This window comes from Epinephelus fuscoguttatus, linkage group LG5 (assembly GCF_011397635.1).
Source record: "Epinephelus fuscoguttatus linkage group LG5, E.fuscoguttatus.final_Chr_v1".
Taxonomy (NCBI): domain Eukaryota; kingdom Metazoa; phylum Chordata; class Actinopteri; order Perciformes; family Serranidae; genus Epinephelus; species Epinephelus fuscoguttatus.
The window spans coordinates 8,994,004-9,012,245 of record NC_064756.1 but is presented as its reverse complement, the minus strand read 5'-3'; the positions used below and the strand labels follow the sequence as shown (position 1 = coordinate 9,012,245).

Here is an 18,242-nt window from a genome sequence, read left to right as displayed (position 1 = left end):
ATAAAGAAAACGCATTGAATGAGAAGGTGTGTCCAAACTTTTGGCCTGTACTGTATGTAACCAAGTAATTGTATAGACAGATACACATAGCTATCTAGAGTTCAACTGAACTGCCCTCAAGCGTCTATAATTACTTATAATATTCATATGTTGTTTATATCTTTAATGGCCAAAATCAAAAAAGAAAGGGATGACAGCTTCTTCTGTAATCAATTGTGTTAAACGGGCAGTTAATATCATTTCATATTGATCACCGGCTAAATCGCACTGAATCGAAGTCGTATCGTTGCAGACTTTGTAGTATCAGCAAATATCATATTGTTGTCCAGAAAATCGATACAACACTGTATCGTGATGAAACTGGTGATTTACACCCCTAATGCCAACATCAGTGGACAAAGAATTACCTGAACGGCGTTAAGGGGATAACTAATGGAGCGAGGCGTGGGCGGGGCAACACGCAGGGTCTTGTGTTTCTTGAGGCGGTCGGCCAGCAAACTGTAGATGGCACTGTAGTGATCGTATGCATCTGTTTGTAGGGACTGGAGAAGAAGAGGCGAGATAAATGTAAGTAAGTTAGTACTGCTGAGATTACTTAACAGAAGACATCGCTGAGACTAGATTAGTCTAAGTTGGCTACGTATTTGTGTCCAACCTGAAGGGTGCGTTCTCGGTCCAGGCCCATCTCACACATGGCTATCAGCACCTGCTCGTTGATGAGCTCCGTCTCTCTCTCCGTCTTCACCTGCTCACACTCTGCTATCAACTGGAGAGGACATACGATGAGGGGGGGATCAGTGTCACATGTCAAACTTACATAGCCTTTCCTTTCACAGTTTGGATTACCTACACCCCATACACAGCTTTAGAGGTGCTGGTAGCCACTGGCATCTCTGCAATTGTGGCACACAGTAAGGCTGTCAAAGAGGACAGTCTTACTGTGTGCCACAGTAAGGCTGTCAAAGAGGACACTGAAGTCATCAAATTCTACTGATAGTTGCAAAAAGATATAAAATAGACAGCATGGGAGGAACACAATTAAACCACACCAAGGTGGACAACTGGGCAGAAATTATTTGGGTAAATTTCTTTGGGTAAATAATCATTTCTAGAGGGGTCTCACCCTGTCGAAGTCCGGGTCTGGATCTCCTAGTCTCATCCACTTGTTCTTACAGATCTGCTCCATGGTCAACCTTCTGCTGGGCTCCAGCACTAACATGTGTCTGATCAAGTACTCACAGTCTGGAATAACACACACACAAACACACAAGAGATGACACCACTCGCAACATTATAAATCAAAGCAATGTGACTGTTGGGAAACATGCAGCGGGACAGTAAAAATGCCAGCGAGCATTTACTAGCTCAAATAATTTGTATTATTCACTGAGGGCATTATTACATGTTTTATGTTTTACAATACTTTTTTTATGTTAAGGAACTCCTGAAGCTTCAATTGTGTCTCCTAGTTGTCTTAATGTCAGAGATGAGTATCTCACATGACAAAGAAAAACACAATTTCAATCAAATGTATCCAACATAAATTCATGCTGACAAAAGCCACTACTGAGGGTGCCCTGTGGAGCTTTTGACCACTAGGAGTGCTATGGAGCAATGTTTCTGTGAGGGGATCCTTGTTTTGTTTGTGTGCACCATAGACTAAAAAACAATGGACTGTGATGTCGCCCATTGGTTTGTGGACTCCTGTTTTGAAGCCTTGGCTGAAACCAAATGTCCTGACATCACATGTAGAGTCGCTGACTATGCAGGCGCGTTCACAGGAAGTCTGGAAGTGCTTAAGGCTGTCCAAATCCGCAATTCAACAAGTCCACAAAGGGCCTTAAGTGGACTTTCTGCAGACTTCCACAGAGTCCGCTTGGGGTGCAGACTTCAGCAGATGTCACTGATTTTATTGCCCATTACAATAAGGACGTGGCGTGATAAGTTTTTTTTTTGTTTGTTTTTTTCCCAGCAGCCGACTAAAAACAAAACTGACTGCTGAAATAATATTTAACAACATCATGATACAGAAATATGTAGAAATATTGGCTGTAGGGGGAAATTCAAGCACACTGTATTATCGTTGCCTACCCTATAGGCTGCGCAGTGTAATGTCAAATATATAGGCTAGATAAGTGGCAGACAAACAACAAAAGAAGATCTTCTGATGGACCTAATGGGCCTGCATGATTTATTTAGGCATAGGTTGGTCCTTATTCACAGACATCTCTGTATCTGAATGTCTGCAGTCTGTATGTCATGCAGGAATTTATTTAGTCCACTCACAAAACAGCTCTATACATGGGATTTTTTCTTATTATCTGCATATAACAGCAGCTACAATGATTGTAATAATCCTCAAGCGTTTCCATGGCAATGAGTAAAAACATTCGAGGGCTATCTATGCAGATTTTACGTGATGACGGTGAACTCGTCACAGTACGTACAGTCTGCAAGTCCAGAGGATGGACATTTGGATTCGGCCCTTGAGTTTGGCATATTGGCCCTCCATCTTGTTTTTTGGAGTCAGAAGTGACTATATTTGGATGAAAGGGTGGAGCTATGGGGGAGTGAGCTGAGAATTTGACTTACAGGCTGTGGTGAGCCTGTCACTCAAAGCATCCTTGCCCTTAATTATGTATAATTTCAGGCCTTTATAATATGTAGAAGGGTGAGTTATGTAAAAATTCAACCCCTGTACAGTTGTCATGTAAGTTGAAATTAGTTGTAGAGACAAATACCTTTTGGTACCGGGCTGTAAACATGTTTATTTCTACTGTAAAGTTGGACATTTTAACATGGGGGTCGCAGGGGTTTGACTCAGTTCCGCACCCAACCTCAAGTGGCCATTAGAGGAACTGCCATTTAATGACACTTCCGCTTTGGCTCCATTTTTCAGCTCTGGTGGTTGCAGCTTGGTGTGCAAACACACACGAGTGGGACAATTCACATCCTGCCATCTGTGTTACACTATTCCTCTGATCACAGTCTGTGGCTGAAATGCACCAGCTAACATAATGATGCACTTGAAAAGGCAGTGACGAAGACTGCTAGCATGTGGATATAAATACTGAACAGTGCATTGCAAGAAAATGTTCTATGGGAGAGGACATGCACACAACACGTCCACTGGACCTCAAGGATACATACAGTGTGTTTGAAGAGACACACTAACAACCTAACTTTTGTTTGTTGACAAGAAAAGTCCACCGGGCGCCCTTGATGGCAACCTGTCAAGGTAACAGTGGTGCTTGACACTACAAAAATTGACTTTGGTGAAGTATCACTTTGTAATTCGCTTGGCCCTCGAGCTAATGACATCTTTCGCTGATGAAGGCATGGTCTGGAAGAGGAAGTAAAGGGACAAGGGAAAGAGTAAGAGTTGACTAGAGTCCTACCTGTGGACATGAAGAAGGGGATGCGGAACTTGCCACTGAGGACACGTGCCCGCAAATTTTGTAGAGTGCTGCCGTCGAAAGGCAAGGCGCCGCACACCAATACATATAACACCACACCTAAGCTCTGTAGAGAGAAAGGGCAGCGGGAAACAAACCATGAGTGCATCATTTTTAAACAGGAACTTTAACAAACAATTCTTTTAAACATGAATAAATCTAGAGCACTACAGGATACTGAAGAAGGTGGATATTTTATTTTAGGAAAAACATCTTTCAGGGCCTCATTCATTCAGGATCCTTTTTTGTCTTCAAGCCATGTAGCTACACCCTCTACTGCAGCCTAACGGCGCCTTATGCATACCTAACAGTCTACTCACCCATATATCTACTTTAGGTCCGTCATACTCCTTGCCCTCAAAGAGTTCTGGTGCGGCATAGGGAGGGCTGCCGCACCATGTCTTCAACAGCTGTCCTCGAGAAAACAGGTTACTGAAGCCAAAATCTGACAGGGAGGAGAGGAGAGGTTCACTCAATCTTATCACTTTACTTGACAAAGTAAAATCAATCAACCCTGGAAAACGCTCCAAAAGTACGTGTTGACACTTGCCTACACCCACTCGCCAAGACAGCCCAAAACCGCTAAATTAAGTTTCCCACCCAAACATTCTTAAGTGCAAACACACACACTAACACACACCTGCGATTTTGATATTGAGGTTGTGGTCCAGCAGCAGATTCTCAGCCTTCAGGTCTCTGTGGACGATGTTGCGGCAGTGACAGAAATGGACCGCTGCCACGATCTGTTTGAACTTCTTCCTGGCGTCCTTTTCCGCCATACGCCCATGAGCCACCAGGTGGTCTGCACACACACACACACACACACACACACACACACACACACACACACACACAATGTTAAGTTTAAAGATTTATGATCCTAAGTTGTATCTTTGGAAATACAGGAAGTGAAGACTGAGGCTGTTCTGATTTAGCCTAATAAATCACAACATTAAATCATCAAGGAGGGATATTTTCATCCTTTAGAAAGCAGAGAAATGGGACATAGGAGATGAGGCATGACTCAGAGTGTCAGAGACGCATTATCTACAAATAAGTAGCACAATAGAAAAAAGGAAGATGAAATCAAGCCGTTAATTTTTAAAAAAAAATTTTTTTAAAGGCAATTCAAGAAGAAATGAACATGCAGAGCAAACAAACCAATAATGATGGTAAAAAAAAATAAAAATAAAAATAATAAACCTTCTTATAACCAAATTGTTAATTAGATTAAGAATGTACTTGGCAAAACTAACATATTTAATTTCTGTATTTATTTATGCATTTTTTTATTTTGTTATTAGGGAAATAATGTGACAAAAAAAAAGAACACAGACATAGAAGACAGACAGGACAGACGTATTGGACAGACATAAAGACGATACCATAAGCAGTCATGTGCTGTTATAATAAGAGTCTTGTTTGAAATTTCAAAGACAGCTGTACAGTCTGTATTCTGAGACTGGTAAAAACACAATCTGTGAAGCAGAAGGAGAGGCAACGACGAAGACAATCCACATCAAGACAACAGAGGGGAACTCCCTTACCGAATATCTCTCCACCGCTAGCGTACTCTGTTACCAGATAGATCATCCTCTCTGTCTCCATCACCTGAGGACATAAACAGATGATAACAACCAGGACCTCCAGACCCTCTGACAACTCTGGGCCAACATCTAGTGATGGGCGGTTCACCCGTTACACAACAGAATGACTAAGCAGCGTTTGGCATTCACACAGGAAGATTTAAATAGAACAAAAACTGCCATTTACTCAGTGTAGCGTCCAACATATGTATTGTGTGTGTGAGGGCTTCGACATTAGGATCAGATTATGTTTAAACTGCCGGGGGCTGTTTGAGACATGATGTAAAAGTTGGTTTGTGACAGGTTGGTTTGGTGTTACAATCCCCATAGGGCTGGAAAAGTCTGGCTGACTCTCTTCTACCACAGAGTCTCACCAGAGCTAAGTTCTCAGGCAGAAGACTGTGGTTTTACTGGGTGGCCCCCCACATGTATAACAGGTACATTTTCCAATTAAATACCAACCAGTGGGTGAAACTGTAAACATCTTGTTACGGTTAACCCCATAAATATGGCAGGTAACATCAGATCCCACTAAACCAACACACATTCTATCCGTCCCTTTTCCTACTGGGCCATGGGTCTCAGGTGTAAGATGTGAGCGGCGTGCGTTATCGGCTCTGTGGGTGAGTGTGAATGTGTACCTGGTAGAGGCGGATGATGTGGGGGTGCTTCAGCAACTTCATGATTTGCACCTCTCTGAAGATCTTTTTCAGGTTCTCGTCGTCCAGCTGGGTCTTATCCACTATTTTTATAGCCACCTGGAGACGGAGAGACAAGAAAGAGATGGAGGGAGGGATCAGGATGAATGATAAGAGAGGGCAAGATAAAGGAGGATGCAGAGAGGGAGGGAGGAAGCGTGGAAGACAGAAAGTGACGGAGACAGAGGGGAGTGAAAGAGCAAGGGAACAAGACAAGAAAAAAACATGTGTTATAAGACATGATATTTCTTTACCAGCTCTTGAGTGTTCAAAATACAGAGGATACAATAGGGATGTCAATGAATATTATAAAGTCCACTATATAATGGAAAACAGACATTAGGAAGTGAAAATTAGAATAGAATAACATATCAATTATGAACTGTTCATCTGATCTCACTTCGAGACATCACATTTTTGGGTCTCACTTTAACACCAACCACAGAGGGAAGAAAAAGAAGGAGAAAGAGGTCTATGGTCTTTGAGTTAAGTATGTAAGACATTATTTTATTTGTTTATATTGTAATCTGCAGGTATGTAGATCTTTTAAAAGACATATTTATGTTGAAATAAATATACCTATACAGGTAGTTATGCCTTTCGTCATATTGCTTTGCCCTCCAATTGGCATAATGAAGATCAGGGATGCAGCCTTTGTCAATGATGCCCCAAAACTATGGAACACACTACCTACAGGTATCAGAGAAGCTATCTCACTAAATATTTTTAAAAAGAAAGCTAAAAACGTGTCTGTTCACTCTCGCCTTTAACTTGCTCTGACTTCCTCATACAGGTCTGAAACTCTTTCCATTTACACTTTTACTTTCTATTTACGCTTCACACTGCTGCAACTCTTGTAAAATCTAATTTGATTTTATGATTTAAAGTTTTACAACTTTATGATTTTATGAATCAGTTTATCTATGTGTTTTAAATGTCCTTTTATATTGAACTGCCTTGTCTGTTTCATGTGAAGCACTCACCGCCCTTATTGTAAAGCACTTTGTGCTGCATTTCTTGTATGAAAGGTGCTATGTAAATGAAGTTTATTATTATTATATTAATAATAATAATAATAAAAATAATAATAATAATTATTATTATTATTATGAATAAACAAAAACCTGAATAAACAGATCGTTGATAGTTCATGTGTTTTGGGGGGGATTTTTTTGGATTGAATAATTGAGATTCATTTTGAGTAAATGCTGACAGCCCTGTAATACATCCACATTAATAGTATTTAGCTGACGCTTAAATTACAGGCAGCAAATCCAGGGCACAGTCCCAGTGCCCTTTCAATATTGCTATGATGACATAATAATCATCGAAGAACAAAGTGCCAAGTAACCAGCAAAACAGCTGAAGGGAGGCTGTGAGTCAGACAGACTCAATTTAACATGACCTGACACCTCTAATCCATTAACAAGCACGCAAAACAGGTAATAAACACAAATAATTATCTGCCACTGAGATAAAAACACAAGATACTGCGAGGAGATGCTGGCACTTCTTAAGGCAATGAAAGGCCAAACTGTGTGTTGTCAAACACAGTGCTTTCTCCGGATTCCAGCTTGTTTGGGTAACGTGACCTGAGCCGTGACCTTCGACTGCGAGCAAGACTCTTGCGTAACGGCTGAGCCCCTGACAATGGCTCTGGCAGTATGGACGGTGATGGTGTGTGACAGGAGCTTTGCGCTGCCACTTATGAACGGGTAGACGACTTTAATGACTTAATCAAGTGAAGCTAATGGGGCTGCCCCAAAACACATCTTTGTCCAAAAATAGATGAGAGGGTACAGTCTGAGCTCATGTGAAAAAATGAAAAGCATGCGTCCTGTGTTACCACACACACAAACAGCACCTCATCCGTTAAATTCCGGTAAGTGCCATCCTGAGCTCTCCCTTTCCTGATAACAGACATGAAGAAGGCCATCTGAAACCCAACAAGGGTGACTTCCTGTTGCAGACAGGAAGGGGAAGTAAGGGAGAGCGAAGAGAAGGCTCCTGGGAGAGCACAGAACCACATCTAACAGTGGCATTAATCCAGATCAGTGTGCTTCTGTGTGTAGTTTCCCTTGAATGGCAATGTACAACTGCTGAAAACATGTGTACTGGTAGTCGTCCTCACGTATTAATTTATAAAGACTGACGTCAGTTTACCGAAATTAATGTGATTGTTCAATTATGCAGTTTTTGTGGATGAGTTCCTAATTTTAAAAAATGGCGTTACATCCTGTGGGTTTATTTTTAATTAAAATAGTGGAGTGTCACCCAGCCTTAGGAAGCTTACAACCCAACCAATAAAGTTACACTGATGTTTATGCCAAATACAAGTAAAATATCAAGACACTGAACATCCGCAAGAAAGAGAGATAAAGTAAGTTTTATTCAAACACCCCTTGCCATTTATGTATATACGTATGTGCCTGGTAGGAATGCGTGTCGATGTGATATTTTAAGCTCTGGGAATCTATTCTTGGCATTGGCAGTCATCCAGCTTTGTTGATGTAATTGCTCCCCTCTGCATCTTCTAGAGGGTAACAACAGGACAGCTGGATCACACATTCACCTCTACACTCACAGCGTATGCCAAAATCTACACGTACACATCATGCTCAATTTGAGGACAACGAATCCTGAAAATGGGGAAAATTGGGCCATGATTACAATCGTACAGACAGAGGCTTGGTGTGTGTCTGAATACAAGAATAAAACCTTGTGGCACGGAGATTGTTCAATGCATTGATGACAAGATAGACAAATGGCACATTGGGGCAGTTAGCCATCACTGTGGAGTTGTAAACATGTTATGTTTTACATATTGGTCAGTCAGCTGCTGTGTTTCTCCGACCACAGATTAACATGGCGGACAATCAATTAAGGACACAGCTTCATTTGCATCCCTAACAGGCGTAGACATAGCTGGACAAGGGGGGATGCTAAATGGTAGGCAGTATTTTTGCAAAAAAATAGACGACCATTGTTCATCACAAAGGTTAGATTCCCAGCTTTAGCTCCAGCCAATGTACAGTAAAGCTTGCACTTCTAATCTAGTTCACACTACACGACTTTTCCACTCACCAACAGTTTATGGAGCTACTCAACAAAGCCCCTGATTACACGCAAATGGGCGTTACATCAGCACTCACAAATTGGCGTGTGAGTGCTGTATATGAACTGGTCAAAGACACAAGCTAGATGTCTAGCTGGTTAAATACCTGGACCTGATGGTGAGCTACAACCAACAAGAGTGAAAGGCACAGACTGAGGAAACCTCTGTAAGGGGTCGCCTGTTACAGTAGGAACTTAAATGTATGTGTTGCATCTGCAGCACAGACTAAAGTGCCGGTGCACCTTGAGGAAACAGGCTACAATTAGTGAGATGTGTGGAAACAGGCTATTTTGTGAACACGTGTCTGTGATAACAAAAAATCCGGTCTAACACACGGTTTTATGTCATTTCCCGTGTCGTGTTTTCCTGACAAAGTGTAGTTTGGAGCACAGACGTACTCATCAAGGATTCCTCCTCCTGGTTTAAGATCGTGAAGTGAGTGACCTCCTGTTGCCGGTCAGTCATGTAGTGTGAAAACCATGATGACTCCAAGACTCCCGATAACGAGACAGCAAGTTGTGTCGTGCGAACAGTTCAGAGATTTGAGGACTCTGATGGTCGTATACTGTAAACTTAGCTTTAGTAGCCTTGCAGTGTTTAGACTGCTTTGCACTAGCTTTCAATGACTCTGGAATTTTCCATCAAAAGATCTGGGTGGGTGCGCGCGCGCGCGCGCACACACACACACACACACACACACACACACACACACACACACACACATAAATACACACTCCTAAGAGGCCGGCTGCAATGAGATGAAGTGTTGCATAGCCCCTCCGATCACAAGACAGTGACCTCAACACAGCACCATCCCAGAGCAGCTGGTGCCCAGCGGACGAGTCTGAACCATTTACTGTACAACTCACAAACTGAGTCTCGCTTCACAACACACAACCAACAGCAGCAACAAAACAAGGGTTTAAAATAAGAGTTTAATATAACATATCAGTCTTAAAACATTCAGGAATGTAATGGGAAATCAAAGGTGAACAACAAAAAACATGTGCTTCCCTTCAAGTGTTCATATGTGCCGGCGGTGTCACTACAGCTGAAGAAAACAGGGGTCATTTTCTTTCAAAGGTAGAGACAGATAGATAAGAGCTACTGGAGTTATCTGTTTGTTTGATACTTCTTTTGTGAAAAACGATTGGTTTAAGAATTTCCCAATGTTCAGTGCCGTCTGAATCTCCACTAGGTGGCGGTACCAGAGAGACAGTCAACTCAGGTGCTTGTAGATTCGAAGGTCAGGGAACATGCGGCTGTGCATTAATTACCCGTTGATACATCGTGTGCCTTAGCTTCAACTGAAGGAGAGAGACAATGCCTCACCATGTCTGATACTGACAACAACAACAGCATGTAATCTTCAGACATAATACCTCCATGCCCTGAGCTGGTTAACAAAGCAGGCTGCCAGAGTTACTGTGGGACTCCTTTGTCCAGCGTTACAGAGCCGACGCTGATGACAAACCTACTGACATGACAAAGCCTGTATGCAAAAGGTGCGATGTATGTCTTGCAAAGGACGAAATACTTCGAACTTCGCTTAGCACCTCCACAGACTTCTTTGAGGAGTACAAAAACACAATTACAATATAATTATGCAAATAAGCTAGGTGGCTAGCCAGCTGGTTTTGCAAGACTATGTGATCAACCATTGTGGACATTATGTTTCTGATCTATTAGCTAACAAGTGTCGAATCAGTGTCGCTTCAGTTTCACGTATTGTTTTGGCACTGAGTATTGGTATCAATGTCAAAGTTTTGGTATTGTGACAACACTAATGGGCAAAATTATTTCATCATAGAGGTGCACACGATACACTGATATGTTCAGCCCCACCTGCCTCGCTCTGTTTATCAGACCACCAATGAGACAAAAATTAGCTAGCTAGCACACCCTGTAGTCCCTCCGCTTCACTGCTCACCACGAGAAGAGGAGAGAGGCAGGGAGAACTGCAAGGAGAGGATACACAGCAACTAGCAATAGAGCCAGCACAACAACAACAACAAAAAAAGCGCCAGGGGTCACAGTGGACTGCATCTAACCTGTGTAACAGCAGTAACAGAAAGTTTACTGATCTGGCAGGGGGTTTGTACTGACTGAATTTAAGTTGCTACAGACTGAAGGCCCGTATCCTCATACCATCCGCTTTTCTGCTCTCCTTTTGGCTTTGTTTTTCTTGAGACAGGTATGCCGTCACATTACTCACAGATAACCACAATAGAAGCGCACATATTTTTTCACCTCCACATTGGAATTATTTTGATTCAGGCATTCTAGAAATCACTTAAAGTGTTACTTTAAAAAGTCATAATACCCAATTTTTTCCTAACCCCTACCATATACTGATGACTGGTAAGACTGTGATTACTGGAAGCTTGTTAGGAGCTTATACAGAAGCTCATGTCCTCCTGTATAGTCATATAGGTGGACACAAGAAAGCACTGGCTGGCTGTAGACTGCTGTATCAACACACTACCCTATAAGTACTACAACACATCTATAATACAGAGCAACATGTACTGTGTGAAAAAACTTGTGTCACCAGTTTGCACTCAACACAATAAAAAAAGTGATGAAAATAGTGATGTTTTGGGGAAAACAATACACCAACTTATCAATCACTGTACCACCACATGTCTGATAAGGGCATGACCTATGTCGTGACGCTCATTTCTAAGAAACCTGTTTACACAACAAAGCACGTGATGGCTTTTTTTAAAATCATGACTGTACACAAGTTATGTGCTTGAGCAAATAACATCTGTGATTCTTGAAAATGTCAGGCTAAGTAATGTGTCTTTTGAAATATGACAGTTGCCTTTGATAAAATAATGATCGCTGTACTGTTTGACTACACATGACAGGAAACCTCCAACACATTTCTGACTGACTCTGGTTCAACAGGCCATAAAGGAAAGGCGCCAAAGTCTCTACATTTAGCCTAACATTTATTTGCACTACTTTCAGGGTGGGCAGGTGGCAATGACTATCATAAAAGAAGTAGATCCGACCAAGCAATCTGACTGGTCAACAATGCATTTAGAGTGTGCACAAATTAGCATAACAGCATGCCTTGCTTATAACTAAAAACATTACTCTGCCATTTCCACGGCAACGTTGTAATTTTGGCACATACTGGACACACACATGCTCTATCTGTGTTCATGTATATGGGCTGAAATTTAAAGAATATATAAGCACACTGGAAACCTTGAGGCTTTTTAGTAATCTAATTATTCTAGTTACTCGAGGAATTGTTTCAGCACTAATTTCATTAGAATGAGATGACATACCATGACTAAACTTGACTCAACACAACTTGGATAAAACTTTAATACATGTCCTCGTCTGTAAACATGATTACTGCCTGGATCAGGTCAGATTGTGCTCCGCAATGAATTATCTCTCATAACTTCACAACGTCATCAAAGTCTGTTTTTTGTTATTGTTTTGATAAAGAAACGGCAGAAATCAAATACTGTGCCTTTAAAATCTGTTCAGAAAATTCTTAACAAAGTTAAAATACTGTATTTATTTTGTATACCCTGTCAGCTAATGCAATTACAAAATGTTTTAAACTGTCTGTAGAAATGGTTTTTGACATGCTGCTGACCAGAATTAATAGTTCTTTGTCTATTTTTTGGTTATAATTTTTCTAATTTGTTTTGACAATAAAGAATAGTTTAAACCACCGTTTACCGTATGGTTCTTCAAACTTCACTAAAAATTTATCTTTGAACATGAAAGACATAAAGATTTGACAGTAATCATGATAATTATCTATATGTAATGATGGAAAATGTTTTATCATGATTAAATTTTTGGCCTATCACCAAGTCCCAATTGCAGGGGTGTTGTATTACACTACATTAGCTACATGTACCTAATAACAGGCAACTTGGTGTAGGCTACTAAACAATCAAACATCTGAAAACAAAGACACTGACAAAATAATTAACAATTAAAAAAACAATTTATCACAAGTATGGTTGATGATATTTTTAACCAGGTATTCTCTGTTTAAATACATTTGTTATAAACCTCTTATAAGAGTTGCATGCATTGTTTTTTTCTAGTGCTGCTTTGTAGGTCTAGATTTTTTTAAAGCAAAAAATAAGGAATCAAAAAAATGGAAAACAAAAGACAAACGGTCTAAAATGATCTAAAATAACACAGCATTAAAAGTTAAATATGATATTACATTTGATGTTTGCATAGCTTTCAGCGTTCTTTAGGTCTCTCCAATATTCACTTTGAAAACATCCATCCATGACTCAACTATAATGAGGCTAATCCTAAACAGAGAATTGGGTCTATGGTGTAATGTCTACAGTGGGAGGCTGGGGTGCGCGCGCGCGCACACACACACACACACACACACACACACACACACACACACACACACACACACACGCGTCGTGTGGTGTTATTATGTACGAGGTTAACCTTCATCAACAGGTGACACCGATTACAACACCCACAGGGGGGTGTAATGCTCAGGCTTAACACATATCAGCATGGAGTTGTGAGTTCAACTTACACACACTCACATGGACCCACACACACCTGTTGAGCTCGAAAAGATAGCATCATGGCTATCTGTAAATCTAGTCTTGACAAGAGCTACCTAGAAGCTACTTGATATGAAGCTAAAATTGTGGCTCATGTGGGCGATATAGCTTAGAAATAATATCTTCATTTATCTAGGCTATGCTAAATTATGATATACAGCTCTATATTTTCCAATTTTCCCTAAAATAATAAAAGTGTTTGATTTTACCCTTTGTTACATATGATCATACTAATGTGATCATCACAATCATTACACAGCAGTGATATGTGTAACAAAGTCAAACGTACACAAAATTTGATTCAGTTGTTATTAGCTGACACGCTTTGACCTCCATGGTCGATATGTGAAAAACTGACATTCTGAGCCTCTTTACATCAACACAATGCAGACAACACCAAAGGCAGAGTCCGCCGGTTACAAACACACGCACCATAAAAAAAATGTGGGGGCTAGCTTGACGGTCTTTTTCGAAGTGGAGGCTGGCTTGACTGCAGTGTATTGCACTAGGCAGTGTTTTAAGTGATGGAACAGATTTGTGGTACTGCTGCATTTAGCAACAATCTTTTTGTGGCATAGTTTGCAGAGGATGATAGTCTGTTCCACATCTGCCCTCCTGAAACTGATCCCCCTCCAGATGTTAGACCCACTCTGGGATCTTCCTCCATTTTGAATAGACGTGAACTCAGGGCGATGACTGATGTTAAATTGGTGGGCGTGGTTGATCAGTTTGGGGCGTCTCTGTGAGTGTGTGACACGGAGAGTGAACACATCCTGCTTTTAATGTATTAATAAATTACTAAAATGCACATGGGATATCTCAATACGACGATATGGTCGTCTGCCATACTGCACAGAGACATTCAAGTATACCGTATAAATTTGATGTATCGCCCAGCTCTATTTGTGTGTGTGTGTGTGTGTGTGTGTGTGTGTGTGTATTTGTATAAAGTCACAAAGACATCACAAAGTGTCATACAAACAAGAAGAGGCCACAGCAGGTCAGCACTATGACTGCATTATGCGCATGCACACACAGAGATGAAAGCGTACAGGCTGTATGAGTCAGCACAATGCCTTTCAGAGATGTTCTACTTGTGCATTGTGCACTTGTAAGAGTTTATGTGTGGAAATGACTCAGTTGAGTGTGTCAGGCTGAAAGTACAAGACTGGGGACACGCTACAGTGTGGAAAAACTGGACATCACACATTAATCTGCCATTTGCAGGGTTTTTTTCTTGCGTAGCAGAGCTCACACTTTATGGCGAGTAAATTCTGAGGGGCAAGAAAACCTTAGATTAACTAGTATTTGGCATCTACATGCATTAGTGCCAGTGAAACACCACAACCTAATTACCATTTTATTTACAAGGCAAACAAACAAATTCTATATGGTATTGTAGAGCATGAACAATACTTTCAAAGAATACTGATGATGACAATCGCAGGCCAAAAGCAGTTATAAAAAAACCCAAACTGCAGTTGCTGCATGACACACCATAGCCCCAGCCTAGCTGACCAACTGCTACTGCACGGTCCACATTCCCGTCTTGACAGTGATTGTTGATTAGTGCTTCCAAAAAAGAATCCAGCCGGTCCAGTTTGGGACTGGCTTCACCATGGAACAAACATATCTCTATATGGACATAAATAAAGAGTGATAAATATCTTCTTTAGGAAATGCTACAAAGATGTACCTTTGTATTGGTATTAAAATCGGGATTCTGAAATCTTCACCACATAAAGTTAGAATCTATTTTTAAGACTTATTTATTGTTACCTTCCAATCTCTCAAGAACACAACATGTAGTACAACAAAGAACAAACTGAAATATGTGAATTGAATTTGCTCTAAACTTTCTCTGTTGTTTTACTTGAACTGTACTTGAACCTCACTAGCTGTAGCGGGCCTTCTGTCCATTAGCCCTCCACCATCATATTATACTATCTCTGCCTGTCCACCGCGGATAAGCCACGGTAGAGCGGCAACTATCTGTCGATTAATCAGTTGGTCAATTGAAAGAAAATGAATGGACACTATTTCAATAATCTATTAATCGTCATTTTTCATGCCAACATGTCAAACATTCATGGTTCTAGCATTCCAAATGTGAGGATTTGGTGCTTTTCTTTGTCATGTATTTAGTAAATTAAATATCTTTGGGCTTTGGACTTGACAAAGTTAAGATCAGACAAATCAGAACATACCATTTTGGGCTGGAGAGAATTCTGATGGGGGGGTTTCCATTAATTTTAATACACCTTAGACTAAATGATTATTTGAGGGTCTCTTAACAATTCAAACCCCTGACTTGCAAGCGGCAGTCCTACATATAACTATATGTCGTATGAGGAAATATAACACGCCATTTTAACTATCACTCTCAATATTTTAGGGATTTTGCATTGCAGTGTCTAAGTACTATGATTTATTTTACTGAATTAGCCAAAAACAAACCTCTCTGGTTACTTTATCCATTATTAATTTCAAGTGATTTTCCAGCATATGTACTATATCACCATATTGTTGTAAGGACATAAAGTTACATATACCCTGATAGGGGATAGTGTCCATGCTGACCACTCTTAATCTACATTCAAACTGCGGGCGAAAGTGGCCCAAATCTGAATTTTTTTTTTTCATAACAGCATGACCGATGATTGAGCCACTTTCATATGTAGTCCCAAATTCAGGTCTGACGAGTTCAAATTGGAATTATCACACCACAGTGACTGACTCTGCATCCACACAAACAACCGTTCAGAAGTAGCAGCCATAGCTCCACAAAAAGCTGGCTCTCTTTCTCCCAATCCTCGACCTCATTATCATCTGCTGACAAATTTACTGGCTTCCACTGCACATCAACTTACCGTAAATGCTGACTTTAGCATCCTCCATGTTTACATTCATACAGCGTGCTGCCTTTGACATCTTAGTTATCATTCCTTTGCACACGCAGGTCAGTTCAGGACAGTTACCAGTTCACACACACGGTAACAGTCAAACAAACTAAGAATATCAAATCACAGTAGTGATTCTGAATGGAGCACTAACACTTGCAGTGTGGAAGTAGCCTTAGTGCCTAGACCACTTAAAAACACTATATTTGAAGCAGCTGCATCAACCAAAGACCTCATGTCTATCACAACTGTGGTTTCTGGCTGGAGGAACTGGCATCAGTGGAGCTACAACCCTCTTCACTAAGCACTCAACTCAGTGGCAAAGAGAAGCCAAGGCCCCAGCTCGTCTGAGACATCAAGGTGGGAAACCCAAGCGCACCTGACGAATTCTGTTCCATCCAGCTTGCAGCTTTCGCAAACAAAAACACATAATACACACGCTGTCTCCATGACAGATGATGGGCTCAACCAATGGCAAGTCAGTTCCATTCAGAACTGGTGGCTGGAGGCTGGAACCACCATCATCGCTATGGAAACCAGTAAGACTTCAATGGCGAGACCTTTCTCCAAGTAGGAGCCTTGGCAACACACAGTCGCCTCTGACAACAAGGAGTGCTAGGGATGATGATGGCACGGGCACGGAGTTGTGATTCTTAAGTGCCATGTACGTTTAGAACATGGTGAGAGGAGGGAGGGGAGGGGGTCGCATGCACAAACACAAACATACACAGAAACTGCTGGCATCAGTGTGAGGCATAATCATAGGTGCTGATATGGTTCATGAGGAACAACATCATACTGACAAAGCCTACACCATCCTCCCTCATGTCATGTAACAGACACACACACACACACACACACACACACACACACACACACACACACACACACACACAGTCTGGGCTGTGCTCTCCTCTTTTGAAGCCGGCTGGCTGCGGAATCACACTACTAAGAATGCAGCAGAATCTGACTAGAGGGCAGGAAGATAAGTCAAGCAGAAACACAGCCTTTGTCATATTATTCACCCAAATGAAATCACATTTGAGTGTGCGTATGTGTGTCTTTGAGAAACAGAGAGGGGATGCTGTATGTTAGAGAGCTGTGCGTGAGTGTGTGAGTGTGACTGAGGGAGTGAGTGAAATTGTTACACAGTACATTAGGCCTGTTACCTAACGCTTGCCTTCCTGCCTGCCCTCTTCCTCCTGCTCATCCTTCTCTTGCCTAAAAAACACTGGCGAGGAAAGGGGGAGAAGACAGGAAAAGGAGGAAAGAAGAGTGGGGGGAATAAACGCCTGCCTCCCCACAGATAGACAGACAAACAGACGGGTCAGGACGTGACGCACAGTGCCATCTTTTACCCATCTCGCTCACCTTTCCGTGAGGACAACTAGAGAGGGTTTCTCAAAATGCGTCTTTACTTGATCCTTTGTGGGGTCATACAAGGGCACCTGACCATACCGCCTTTGTCAAAAGCTATTACACACAAGTATGCACGCACAAACATGCGGTTTTAGTGAGCTTATCACACATGATAAACACGAACAAGGAAAAGACTGAGTTAAAATATCCACTCAAATATGAAACTGGCGCACAAGTGCACTGCGAATAGCAAACAGTTACATACTGTTGAGATAACTAAGGAGGGCACTAACAGTCAGCTATGTGACTGACAGTAACATCCTGATAATCATCTTACTGATGTAATCTATCATGACAGAAGAATGAAAACAAATATATTACTGCTTAATATAGACACAGTTACATAATACAGACAAGATTATGGTCTTTATGTTGTTTACTGTTATTATGAAATGAATACTTTAAGCTTCCTTTTTCTAATTGATCAGATTCAATAAGAAATCTTTAAATAAAACTCTAGACTCTTGTGATCACCAATCATCATGTAAT

At 41.2% G+C, this 18,242-nt stretch overlaps 1 protein-coding gene across 2 annotated transcripts in view; it reads right to left on the bottom strand.

Moving 5' to 3' along the window:
• Positions 1 to 18,242, bottom strand: part of sik3 (SIK family kinase 3) — a 46,824-nt gene that overhangs the window by 24,198 nt on the left and 4,384 nt on the right. For both annotated transcript variants that reach the window (XM_049577542.1, XM_049577543.1), the window contains exons 2-9: positions 5,683 to 5,799; positions 5,003 to 5,066; positions 4,096 to 4,257; positions 3,776 to 3,900; positions 3,399 to 3,522; positions 1,124 to 1,242; positions 656 to 766; positions 408 to 542 (exon numbers count right to left, since the gene is read on the bottom strand). In XM_049577542.1, coding sequence (XP_049433499.1) covers positions 408 to 542; positions 656 to 766; positions 1,124 to 1,242; positions 3,399 to 3,522; positions 3,776 to 3,900; positions 4,096 to 4,257; positions 5,003 to 5,066; positions 5,683 to 5,799 — 957 coding nt within the window. The remainder of the gene's footprint in view (positions 1 to 407; positions 543 to 655; positions 767 to 1,123; positions 1,243 to 3,398; positions 3,523 to 3,775; positions 3,901 to 4,095; positions 4,258 to 5,002; positions 5,067 to 5,682; positions 5,800 to 18,242) is intronic.